Source organism: Paramacrobiotus metropolitanus, unplaced genomic scaffold (genome assembly GCF_019649055.1).
Source record: "Paramacrobiotus metropolitanus isolate TYO unplaced genomic scaffold, Prichtersi_v1.0 Parri_scaffold0000114, whole genome shotgun sequence".
NCBI lineage: Eukaryota > Metazoa > Tardigrada > Eutardigrada > Parachela > Macrobiotidae > Paramacrobiotus > Paramacrobiotus metropolitanus.
In genome coordinates, this window is record NW_026570334.1 from 93,387 (window position 1) to 106,200 (window position 12,814).

At 41.7% G+C, this 12,814-nt stretch overlaps 2 protein-coding genes across 3 annotated transcripts; one reads left to right on the top strand and one right to left on the bottom strand.

Annotated features, from left to right (window-relative positions):
• Positions 1 to 1,823: 1,823 nt before the first annotated feature.
• On the top strand, positions 1,824 to 4,609 carry LOC129598103 (uncharacterized). Its single transcript, XM_055495858.1, has 4 exons — positions 1,824 to 2,501; positions 2,682 to 2,825; positions 3,030 to 3,270; positions 3,972 to 4,609. The coding sequence occupies exons 1-4, from the start codon at positions 2,203 to 2,205 to the stop codon at positions 4,533 to 4,535; spliced, it is 1,248 nt and encodes a 415-aa protein (XP_055351833.1). The 5' UTR covers positions 1,824 to 2,202; the 3' UTR covers positions 4,536 to 4,609.
• A 111-nt stretch (positions 4,610 to 4,720) lies between these two features.
• Positions 4,721 to 6,534, bottom strand: LOC129598102 (uncharacterized). Of its 2 annotated transcripts, XM_055495857.1 has the most exons (4): positions 5,994 to 6,534; positions 5,316 to 5,559; positions 5,141 to 5,199; positions 4,721 to 5,007 (listed from the first exon to the last, which is right to left on the bottom strand). In XM_055495857.1, the coding sequence occupies exons 1-3, from the start codon at positions 6,428 to 6,430 to the stop codon at positions 5,176 to 5,178; spliced, it is 705 nt and encodes a 234-aa protein (XP_055351832.1). In that variant the 5' UTR covers positions 6,431 to 6,534; the 3' UTR covers positions 4,721 to 5,007; positions 5,141 to 5,175. The 2 variants fall into 2 exon arrangements, with proteins under 2 accessions (XP_055351832.1, XP_055351831.1); XM_055495856.1 differs by having other exon boundaries at positions 4,721 to 5,199.
• Between the last annotated feature and the right edge of the window lie 6,280 nt (positions 6,535 to 12,814).

Genomic DNA, 12,814 nt, shown 5'->3' on the forward strand with positions numbered 1-12,814 from the left:
CCAAAACCGGCTGGTATAACCGGTATTCTGATACAGTCAGGCGACGGCACTTTATGTAGAAGTACTGTACAATGTACATCCATAATACACATTAGAAATTACTGTACCTAATTAGTAATCTTTCAAAGTACATCAAGAGAAATTCTTAGGCATTATTAATGCGAAAGAATTTCGTAAAATGAATTCTAAGCGTAATAAACACGCTTCCTCAATAATACAAGCACAATGTAAAAAAACTGGAAACACTTTTGAAGTCGACGTACAACGGTACAAGTATCAACTGTACTTCAGAAGTACAGAGTACTCATATATATTTGTGCAATGATATACGTGACTCAATGAGATTGGCAAAATGGTTTACTTAGAGTAAAAATCCTCTACATGGAACGAATTAAAAAACGTTTAAAAATAAAATTATGTGCCACTGCATTTTTACCGCTAAATTAATGTTTAATTAATGTTTTGTGTATTGTTTCATTACGTACTACGATAATTTGGCGCATAATTTTGTGTTTAATTAATGCTAAATTAACCCAATAAAAATGGGCTTACTGTGTTTATAATAAGTATTACGGGTACTTATTTATTACAAACAGATACGTACGTTACTTAAGTAAGAACGTTTTTGTGCGAGAATGGGTGTACTGATTGATCTTGTTGACTATTGTGATATCTTTTGTTTTTTTTATGTTACATGCTGAAATAACTTTGTGTACTATGCGTTGTGATTACGGTAGCTCGAAGACTTTTTGAAAGGGGCTGTCATTTTTTGTGACAGCTGATCTTGAGCGTTTGTCTGCAACCTCGTGCAGGTGTTTACCTGATGTGGTAGACGTTAAGCTGATTAAACAAACAAACAAACAAACAAGAAGATCATGAACTACAGTATATGTTTTCTGCTGTTGTATTTTTACTGTATTCATTTAATTCATTACGAAATACCCAACGCTACCGATTAGAATAGCTAGATAACCGACAAACTCTGTAAAATTACAGGAACGCCATCGTTAATTTTAGGCGAAAACATGACAGTATTTGAATACAATGGCACGTCCACTACCTTCCAAAATTTACCAGCTTTTGGGTTCATTAAACATCCTTCAATCGATCGCTCTGTTAATCTGTCTTCTTCTGCTTTACCTACGACAGTTACGCGCCAAAACTGACGTCATAATTATATTAAAGAAATAATCCCAATAATTCGGGTTTTAAACGTTAAGAGCCGGCATAGCACTTTTTCCACCGTTCTACAAAGCAATCTTCCACATTTAATTACACGCACTTTCATCTAGCGTAATCCGTCACGTATAATTACTGAAAGTACAGCGCAAATTGGAAAAACGATACCAGAGCCGGCTGACGCTGATTGCGGTACAGTATTCCCGCTCCTCGGATTCAGGATCAAGGTGGCGTTGATTATTACTTATCCGGCACGCTCGACCGTCTTTAATGCTCCCGCGGAGAACACGGGCGCCAACTTAAGGGAGTTGGAGTGCATCATTCATCAAGCGCGCGCGCCAGTTCCGGATTCCTTGTGTGCCGTGTCGTAAAAGTTGTTTTGAATGCTCCCATCATTAACTTACACTACTTGTTGAACACGGAGACCAAGCGTTTCTTGGGAATACGCAGTCCTCTGTACATATACACAAGCGGTGCATTTAACCGGTAATGTTTTGTCAGAGGGATCACTAATGCTGTAGACAGCATACGGGCGGCAATGCAGCAGAGTAAGTACCGGGATACTGTAGCGGGAAGATGGGGGATCAACGCTAACGATGGTCTTTAACCATCACAACAAGCGTCTTGCGCAGATCGCGGGATCGATGCACTTGTTGTGCATTACGCTGGTTGTGCGCGCTTATATACATATATAAACATTTCTGCAGAAACAGCTTGTAATTATGGATTTGAGTGTAATGGATCCACTTAATTTCAGCCGGAAATGGTTATGCAATCTCCATAAGATTTATTATGCGCCCGTTTACTGATGCGTAGATGGACAACATTTTCTCCTTTTATACTAGTATCTTCAGCTAGCGTATGGTTGGAATTTCATAATCTTTGCTCCTTTAACTTCGATTCACGTTCAAAAAAGTTTTGGTGATCCCCTTCCGATTAAACCTTATTTCCCAAAAGTGTGCTATTTATTACCGGCTTATTGTCTTGTAACTTTGATGACATACACATTTGCGAATAGCAAGGATGAATACGAATAATTTCATAAACCAAAGCGCGTTATATGCTTCGGCGCCGATTATCATTAACCAAGCTCTCAATGTAGCGGATGCCGATTCCTGGCGCGCTGCCGTCGCCGGCTCAGGAAGCTACACCAAAGATCAGCTGCGCCTGTCGTATACCTTCTACGTGGTGGCCTATTTCACCCTGCTCATATCCTGCAACGTCGGGAATTTCCTCAACTTGATGGTGATATTCTCTTACAAGCGGAAATCCTCGGTGCACTGCTACATGTTTACTGCCGCCATTGCCAACCTAACCATACTGTAAATACATCAGCGCTACATTTTTTAAAAAAATGGTTTTGCTATACAAGTATATTTTATAAAGTTACAGTACAAACGTAAAATAATTTTTCTTTTTATGGTTCTATCGGATAAACGGTTACACGTATACAGCATAGGTAAAAGTCCACTGTATATTAAAAACGAGTAAACGGTTTTTAGATGGTCTGCCTTCCCGGTATTCCTATGGAACATGAGCTCCACGTTTAAATTACCGTATTATACACCGGAAAACCGTGTCGTTACCCTTAACCTTCGCGGCCCCGCCTTGTGGCTACAAGAGACGAGCATCCATCTTGCCGACTGGTAAAAGCGCAATTATAAACCAAACTACTGTACTTAGACACAGAAGCTGTGGCAGCGTGCGCAGGAACATAAGCAATTAACTGCTTCTGTCATTTTCGAGAATAATCGAGACACTCAATAGTGTTATATATTAGTATACAGTGGCTGTACACTAATTATCTTGGCCATTATGGTATACAGGCTTAAATTGTCGGTTTATGTTAGGATCCTGGTCGTCTTCTCGCTGGAACGTCTCTTAGTCATTATCAGACCCTTCCGCTTCGAACGGCTCCAGCATCTGTGTGTTGCGCGTGTGGTGGTGATTATACTGATTATCTCGTCGGGACTGTTCCGCCTGTATGATCTCGTCTCCAATGTCTACTGCTCCAAGAACGATGCGGCGAAAATTACCTGTCCCCGCCCGCAATGGCTATTGGATTGGAAGTCTTTGCAGGATCCGGCTGATGTAAGGATTAATTCGCTGCTGTAACTACCCACGCCTTATCAAAACCTTATGACCATCACGCGTGGCGTATTATCAGCTTTTCGACAAATACCTTACAGTTAATTAATTTACAATCTTGAAAGCTGCATCAGCACAAAGCAGCAGAATGCTGGCAGCACAAAGCGGTATGTGCTAATAGAGTGGAGCACATCACTGATACCGTTGAGTCGTTGACTGCTGCTTCAAAGCTTTTTGCGTACCGGACACCAGAGACTGCGTTGTTCCGCATTAGAGAACTTGATAATATTTTACTAATATCGTGTACAAGCTTGTATAAAAACAACGGTTATTACATAATCAACTTTTGAGAAGTTTTTGTCATGTGTCGACGTGATTCTAGTGTCCGATACGCCATACGCGAACTTACTGTATATTTTGAAAATATCCGATGCGAAAAGCGTCGAAGTTCTCTTTTTTTATTGTACTCTTTGTCTACCCATACGTAAACTTTCCCTGGCTTGCGAAGTCACCAGACATGAAGATTCCGACTTCCACCTGTCTCCAAAAATTATAACAAAATCTTAAGTTTTTTTTACTAAATTTCCTGTACTTTGTATCAGCACAAGCAGCTGCGCAGCGGCTCTGCTTCCGTGCCGTAGTGCAGTGTTCGGCACAGTCGTCTTAATTGAAAATTTAACGTATATTGTCGCTTGCTGTTACAGGTGTGCATGAGCTTGTTAATCTTCTTCCTGATCACCACGGAGAACATCGTGCTAATGGGCTTCATCAGCCGCAAACAGCACTCCGACATAGCCAAAATGCGGCAGGACCAGTTTGTCCGCTCCGGTTCCAACGCGGCCCGCCACCGCTACAGCAACCTGGTGCTGATCAGCAGCTCCATGTTGTTCCTGGTGACCCGGATCCCTAGCATCGTGTACCATAGCCTGATTATCGCCGATGACCACCACCTGTATGACTTCCAACCATCGGCCCAACAGTTCGCTGCGCCCTTCGTCAATGTGTCGCTGTATGCCAATTACTCCCTGACCTTCCTGCTGTTCTTCACCACCCACAAACAATTTCGTAAACGCTTTCTCGGTCTGGTTCGATCCTGGCGAGAAGCGATGGTGTGGCAGCTCAACGGGCGCCGCGATTCGGATAGCAGCACGACGAGTTGGTATCGCCGGCGGACCAGTACGTTCTCCTCGCATTTCGCGCACTTTGGGAGTAGGAAAATGCGGAAAGACATTGCGGACTTAATTTCCTTACGGCACATAGCATCCTGAATTATAATTTAGTCTGGGTTACCTCGCAATTAATGAACTATCTAACTCAGCATGCAACGCAATTTGTAGGAGATTCTGCACTCTGGTTTCTGTTATTGTACCGTATAAATTATGGGTAATCATTATGGTGTACGTACGCATATGTTTTATTCGACAAAGTAAAGCATGGCGATTGGTTACAGTAAACGTATTATTTTCGTTATTTTCGTAAGCCACGACTTTCAACAAAAGGTCATGAAGAATCCCATATTACTACTACAGTCTGTAAACGACACATATGGATACAGAAAAATGAGAAAAAAGTGCTTTTTCTTACGTATGAAGAAAAAACGGAGCCAGTTATATCGAAGTTTAACTTCATATCGATACCATCACGGTATCACCAGATTATGCAATTGCAAATAATGAAAAACTCGTTGGTCAACTTCTCGACATATTCCGCCACGCTTATTCCACAATCCAGAATACAAGCCTGTCCGGTAATTTCTGTCGTAAAGATACAGCTAGCGCGAAGTTTGCGCTTAAAACGATGGCCACTTCACTACGTTTGGCGTAACACGTAAATTTGTATAATAATTTCGCTGTATGAAACAGGCAGAAATTACCGGACAGGCTTGCAGCACAATCATTCCAACGTGATTCAGGCCGCATCACCATCGTCCTCCTGCAATGCGTAGTGATTGCGTGTAAGTCACGTTAGTAGCTGACATTAATAACCAGCTACGTTACTACGTTAATACGATTGCAAAAACAATAACGCTGACGAACAATCTACTGTACCTCAATCGGATCAATGTTCTTGAAGATCTTGTGCACCGTATCCGGTTTAGGATACACAATGACGTCCGCCAGAATGGTCACCATATCGGCCATCTTGCCACCATCCACGACCAAGTTCGTGTAATAACTTTGCGCTTCACCAACGTTATCGGCGGACTCTTTGGATACTGCCTGCACGTCGGACCATTGTCGGTCCACAGTAATGCCGTACAGAGTGGATTTTGGATCCACACGCGTACCGATGCTGTGGCACATAACATGGAAAAGAACAGAAAACCCGATGGATTTGCGGACAGTCTGTACCTCAACGTTTTTCGCATTTTCGGCATTTTTACATTATGGATTCGCATAGGGGACACCAGACACACGGTACTGGTATTCTCCGCGTTCTTCCACATAAAAAAACTTCTCAAAAACTGATTACGTGATATTCATGTTCTTATACAAGCTTGTACACCCGACTGATAAAAAACCTATCCAAATGTGGCACAACGCAGAGAATACCCGTTGAGTTGTGGCCAGATACGTGAACCCATAAAGTGAAAGTGTCCCGCATGCGATAAACGTCAAAATATATTAAAAGCGTATAAACAATACTGTTAGGGGATGAGCTACCGCCTTGAGAGCCACTAAGGAACACCCGGGGAAAGTGTTCTTGTCAGCGAAGAAGGTACTTACGTCAGCTTGTATTGGACGTCGATTTCTTGTTCTCCGCTGTAGCTGGTGGAATCCAGGTCTTCATCCGTGAAGCACAAAATCACACGCAGTATGCCACCGTAGCCAATCTGAACGAATGGACGCATCTCCAGCGGCACAGCATTGTAGCAGGGATCGATGCGCAGACGACAGCGGCCCTTGAAGGTCTTCACGCCGAGTTCCGTCATCGTGATGCCATGGGTGAAGATCTCCCCGCCTAAGGGCTGCTCTTGTCCACGGTAGACTTGCTCTCTGCCGCGAAAGGTTCGCTCTTGGCCTCGGTAGGCTTGCTCTTTGGGACGGTAGGCCGAGAAGTTCTCGAAGGTCCATTGCAACTGGAATTGAACGGACGGTTGGGGGATGACTTTTTGCGATTCCTGCACGACGGCGCGTACCACGGACGCGTTTATTTGACTCATTGTGGAAGATATTGTGACGGGATCAATAAGGCTTGCAACGACAACCTGAAGAAGTTTTCACAGACGGTTGTGGTTCTCGATGCGCAGACTGCTCGAGTTGAAAACTCACGAAACTGACACAATTGATAAACACGCCATCTGTCCATATGCAGTTTATACGAGTACTTTATGCACTACCATTGCAGGTAGCTTCAGCCTGGCGAGCGCTTTGGCAGTGATAATGTGAACTGTGATGCGCTGAACGGTGCAAACGCAGACACCGACTATGCAAAATTTGGAAATTTATGAATTTATGTTATGAAGTCTTTGCTCACGCATTAATACGACACATTCGAACAAGTGCGATATGATAGGGTAAAAAACGGTGCACTGGTCACCGATCTGAATAAGATACAGTATATTACAGCTTTGCTACATAACAAGATGCGCATCATCTGTGATGGTCAGGAAGACAAGATTGTACTTTAGATAGATATTGCTGTACTTTTATCCAGGTATGATGAGATTTGTTGCGACATCTGCTTTGTATGTCCAAACTGCGTAACAAATGTCATCTTATGAACTTACAGGATGGACCACAGTGTTTCCTCGCGATCCTGCATGGCGCGATTCTGCGTGGTGCGCAGCCCCAACAGACGGTCCAATTTGGCTAAGATTAGTTTACCGTAGAAGTGGGTTTCGGTCTCGAAAACCCGCTTGCGGATAACAGCAATGAATCACCACACCCACAGCGCAATCAGAATGTAGGAACTCATTTTGATTTACCGGCGCATGCGACAGGCAATATACAATTACCCTCGAACAAATTATTTAACGTTTTTGTGACCTTAAGTACAACGCAAAGGCCATTCCCAGTGGGGCACGATGATAGGATCGGGACAATAACTACTATTCCCTCTCCCATATTGTTACTTAAAGTACGTACATTCAACTGTGACCCAAGTATTAATACATTACGCTCATACAAAGCTTGCGCACTGGAGAGTCAGTAGTGCGACACAGTTAATCATGACATTGGAGCTGGTTTCGATTGAATGCTGAAATAGACGGCTTTGTCGTGTGACCTCTTCGCTACAAGAAATTCGAAGTCAGTGCTTTACAAGTGGATCGGGAACCCCGATACAGCGCATCTCCCACAACGTGCACGACAATATTAACCGCGCGTCAAACGTATAAGATTGGTGGTAAAATGGTCATTATGTATATTGCTGCTCATTATGTATTCTGTTACGATAAACGCCAACGTGTTCAACACATTACAAGTAAACAGAACAACTCCATTAGTCATGGTGCGATCGTCAATGTTGTACAGGTTCCATCAGATCGAAATGCGAATGCGAAACGGCCTTGCAATTGCCTACCGTAAAAGCGGGGTTCCGATTCAACTTCCGATGTTAAAGAGCCGTTTCGAAATAAACACACAAAACAAGAAAAAAGGAGTCTTATGCATTCGACTATGGTAGGTACAGTATGGTATGTCTTCTGATCAAGTGACGTTGACACAAACTGATGTCCTGCAATTACATGATTCAATTCTTCGCAGAATTCACATTAGATTACAACAACAACTGATAACTAACTGTGGCGCAAATAGCAAATACGCTTTAAATAAGACTTATGAAGAAAGTTCTTAAGAGAATAATTATTATGACAAATCAAAGTGCGAAATGTACAATACGCCAAGCCAATCCATAAATCGCTAGTTTCTACTGAGGTTAATTTGGCTGAGCCGGTCTCTCAGGCTTTGCGAGCCTTTTGTCCCTTTCCGTCACACCCATCGTAAAGGCCCAACGCCCTTTCCCCCGGCCTGTTATTGTACGATTTGCAGGGTGATTCTGTAACTGGTCTATAAAGACCACCGGCCCGACGTGCGCGCTTTAGGGCTCCAGTCTTCGCCTGGTTTTCGGGGGCGGTGGTGTCGTTGGTGATGGCGGATTGGACTGCAACGGTAGCATTGCTTGCATGCGCGGATACAAGCCTGGTATCCGCGCTGGCCTTGGCCGGATAAGCCTGCAACAGATTACCGGCTTTGGCATATTTCCGCAACTGGAGCCAATTCGCAGATTGAACTCATATACAGTAACATCGCTAACAAAAGATTAATACTAATAATTTTACGGCTGTGAAGATGAGTCAGCATTGCTTAGGAAAAAACGCAAAAGATGGACTTCCAAAGAGCTAAAGTTTCTCCTCCTTAGACTTATGACGAATTTCCCGTTATCTGAAGTCTGAACAGTATAGAATGTCGTCAGAAGTGTCATTTACTGTCATAATGAAAAATGAAAGTTTCTCCTACGTTATACACAACGTAGAATACTGTCGAATCCTGTATTCGTTATTTCGCTCATGACAGATAATCGTTGAGCTCAATCACAACTTCAGCATAGCGCTGAGAAATAAGCATAGAAAAGAGACGCCTTTAGACACAGATCACTAATGTACCTGCAGCTAATATACAGCAATTGCATAAACAGTTAAACATTTGTTTACGCTGGCGAGTGCCACTGTGTACAGTACATGCGTGGCTACCCATCACATAATAGTAACACCTGAATTTGAATCCCAGTACAAAACGGAACAATATTTAATTTTTAGTTTGAAATGTGTCCATTAAACATTATTAGCAGTTCTTAAAATGCTATAAATGCACTGAATCCAAGACTACTGTTAAAATTACGAACTCACCAATGACAGCAAAACCGCTGCGGCGAAAACAATGCGGTAGGACAAAATTTGACTCATGATCTACCGTTCACGAAGTGTTTTCTTGTCGAAGAAAACTGTAGAAAACTTTATGTATACGAAAACTTTTTGTTGCAGAGTACGAAGTTGTTCCTCTTCCGGCATGGTTTTATATACCAAAGCCCAGGCTGTTTCAATATATTTTGCCATATGCGATGCTTCAGCGGTTTTCGAGTGTTCCAGAAAGTATGCAGCTTTTACCGGGGCCGTTTGTGGAAATTTGTTCTGACATACAACAGCCATTCTGTTAACAGGTACCGATCTCTCAAATCATCTTCCGGGTATTAATAGCATCTTGCATTCCTTTATGCTACGCTTCGGAGTATACCTCACAAAATTGTGACATCTGCAAAAAACTGGAGCACATGCATGTAGTCGTAAGCTGACTTAGCGCATAGTTGTACGTACTTTTCACTTGAACGGCGGCCAGAGAGCTGACTCAATTGGTTCCTCCATATTAGTAAGAAATACTAAGAATTAATCTTTGCTTTAACCCACTGGCGGACACTGGTGTCAGGCACAACATGGTGTCTAAAATTTTTGTCCAGTTATCGCGAACATATATCTTTTAGCATAATTAGCAATAACTTCCAATAAGGGACTTTAAAACCGAAATAAAGTGATAATTTAAACTGGCATGTTAGGTTAACTGTTAACGGAAGGTGCGCGAAAATGGCTAATATCGAATATCGATCTTCCTGAACTCGTAGTTTTTGCTAATTAACTATTTATAGGATGAATAATTAAACTGGAGATAAATCAGCGAAGTACCATAGAAAACGCTTTACCCAAAAGCGGTTAACGCAGGTTCTGTAAGTTGAGCACCAGAACTAGAAGACGCGGTTCCGGTTGTCGGAAGCTGGCAACAGCGCTGTTGCTGATCAATATTCTGGGCGGTCGCAAAAAAAGCAAAATCGTTTCAAAAGTTGTCTGCTTTCGGAAAACAAAACGTTTAGGGAAGCCGAACGCGGCCTACCGGTTAGGGCCATTGAAATATAGTGTGAAAGGGCGGCAAAATACTGTGCGCTCTGCAGCGTTTCTACGTACCTGTGATATCGGTGCATGGATTGGGCTAACAAAGCGACGGAGCAGCGCAGTATTGAGAAACATTTAAATTTGGAAATTTGATCAGCCTCTAGCGATTGTAAACTACATTGATTCATTATTATTGCACCTTGATGAGGTTGACCTTTGCGGTAGCCTTACGGATTACTTCCGGCCGCTAATACGCTCCAGAAAGTTCTAGCGGCCACTAATACATTTACCATTTTTTAAATTTTGCTGACTAGTACCAACTTTTTGAAAAAAAAATGTTTTCAGTTTTGTGATACAGTACTTACGTATTGTTTTTACGTAATTCATGTTCGCCTAATTATTACAAAATTGAATATTTTTATGCTTTAGAGCGTCCATGCACATTGGTGTCGGCAAACAGTCTGGTCATCTTGTCATAACCTATAATCAGCACAAGCTCACAAAAATTTCTCTTTTGCTGGTTGTTGTACCGGGAAATCCCGATTTTCAAAAGATACTCACACTCCTTTGGGTACTGCCCGCTGGAGGGTCAACAAGCGTTGTTTTGCTCTCTGCTGTACAGGCGTAACGTAATGAATAGTTAGTTTAAATAGGAAAATGTTACAATCATTTAAATATCCTTCATTGCAGAAGCGCATTTCCCTGTTTTATTTCCGTGCCACTTTAAGCATATAAAAGCCATAATATTTAGCCACACAACTTATTTTTATAAGCTACTGTAATATCAAATATAGATATTAAAAGGTTCAATGGAGAACTACAGAAACGCAAAATTATTGAGCTTGTGTTACTCTTACCATGTTAATCATGTTCGTTTTTTTGTAGAATTCTGATTTATTTCTTGTCTTCGCCCTTCTAAACGTTTTAAGCAGTGCCTTATGATAATAAATGCTGCTGGGGTCCTTGATATTATTACGTAGTCAAAACGCTTGGAAAAGCTGATACAAATACCGATACCGATTATTCTGTGTACAATACGACGTTATTGACCTATTCTGTGTACGACGTTATTCACCTTGTAATCTCTCAACGCAGGATTCTTTCCCTGAATAAAAAGTGTATCGTTGGCCCATTACAGCACACAACAGACATAAGTTAGTTTTTAATCAGACAAAAAACTACAATTTTTAACCCTATTTTTTACATATTTTACGTTTGGAAGCCTCGGGGTTTCCTGGTTTCGGCATTTTGTCCCGAACAAGTTGCATCTGCTTACAATAATACTCTTCGTTACGCTTGGAGAAAGAACCTCAAATCGTAACATTTTCCGCTGTAAAGGTTGCTAACTATTTAGGACGTAATGCCGGCAAGTAGATAGCAAGACAACGCTCGTTGAAGCAAAGAATAATTTTAATCACAATTGTTAGCATTTTTACTATGTATCGTAATATGCAGCATTAAGTGAATCACTCTCAGGCTGACTTTCAAGAAAAAAGTACAACTACGCGCTAAGTCAGCTTACGACTACATGCATGTGCTCCAGTTTTTGCAGATGTCAGAATTTTGCGAGGTATACTCCGAATAGCATAGCATAAAGGACTGCAAGGTGCTATTAATACCCGGAAGATGATTTGAGAGATCGGTACCTGTTAAAAGAATGGCTGTTTTATGACAGAACAAATTTCCACAAACAGCCCCGGTAAAAGCTGCATACCCGTACTTTCTGGAACACTCGAAAACCGCTGAAGCATCGGATATGGCAAATATCGAAACAGCCTGAACTTTCGTATATAAAACCATACCGGAAAAGGAATAAGTTCGTATTCCGCAGCATAACAATTTTCATTTACTAAAAGTTTGCGACAGTTTTCTTCGACAAGTAAAACAAACACTCCGTGAACGTGGGATCATGAGCAAATTTTCTGTTACCCCATTGTTTCCGCTGCAGCGGTTTTGCTGGTGAGCTGGTGAGTTGGTGAGTTCGTAATTTTAAGCAGGAATCTTGGATTCAGTGCACTTATAGCTTTTTAAGGAGGGCGAGTTATGTTTAATGGGCACATTTCTAAATAAAAATTAAATATTGTTTTGTTTTAAATAAAAATTAAATGTTCCGTTTTGTTCTGGAATTCACCTTCAGGTATTACTGTTATGTAACGGGTAGCCACGTACGTCTACAGTAGCACTCATTAGCGTATAACACATGTGTTTATGCAATTGTTGTGAACTATCTTCATGTAGTTATCTGTGTCTAAAGACATCTGTTCTCTGTGATTATTTCTCAGCGCTATGCTGAAGTTGTGATTGAGAAATTAGTATCTGTCATGAGCGTGTACAGTTACTACAGATTCCACAGTATTCTCCGTTGTGTATAGTGTAGGAGAAACTTTCATCTTTCACTGCGACAGTGAACGACACATCTAACGACATTCTATACTGTTTAAACTTCAGATAACGGGAAATTCGTCATAAGTCTAAGGAGGTGTAATTTTTGAAGAACTTTAGATCTTTGGAAGCCCATCTTTTTTGTTGTTTTCTTAAGCAATGCTGACTCATCTTCACAGTCGTAAAATTATTAGTAAGACCGGGTAATTTTGTGTTAACGGAGTTCAACCTGCGAACTGGCTCCAGTTGCGAAAATATGCCAACGCGGGTAATCTGTTGCAGGCT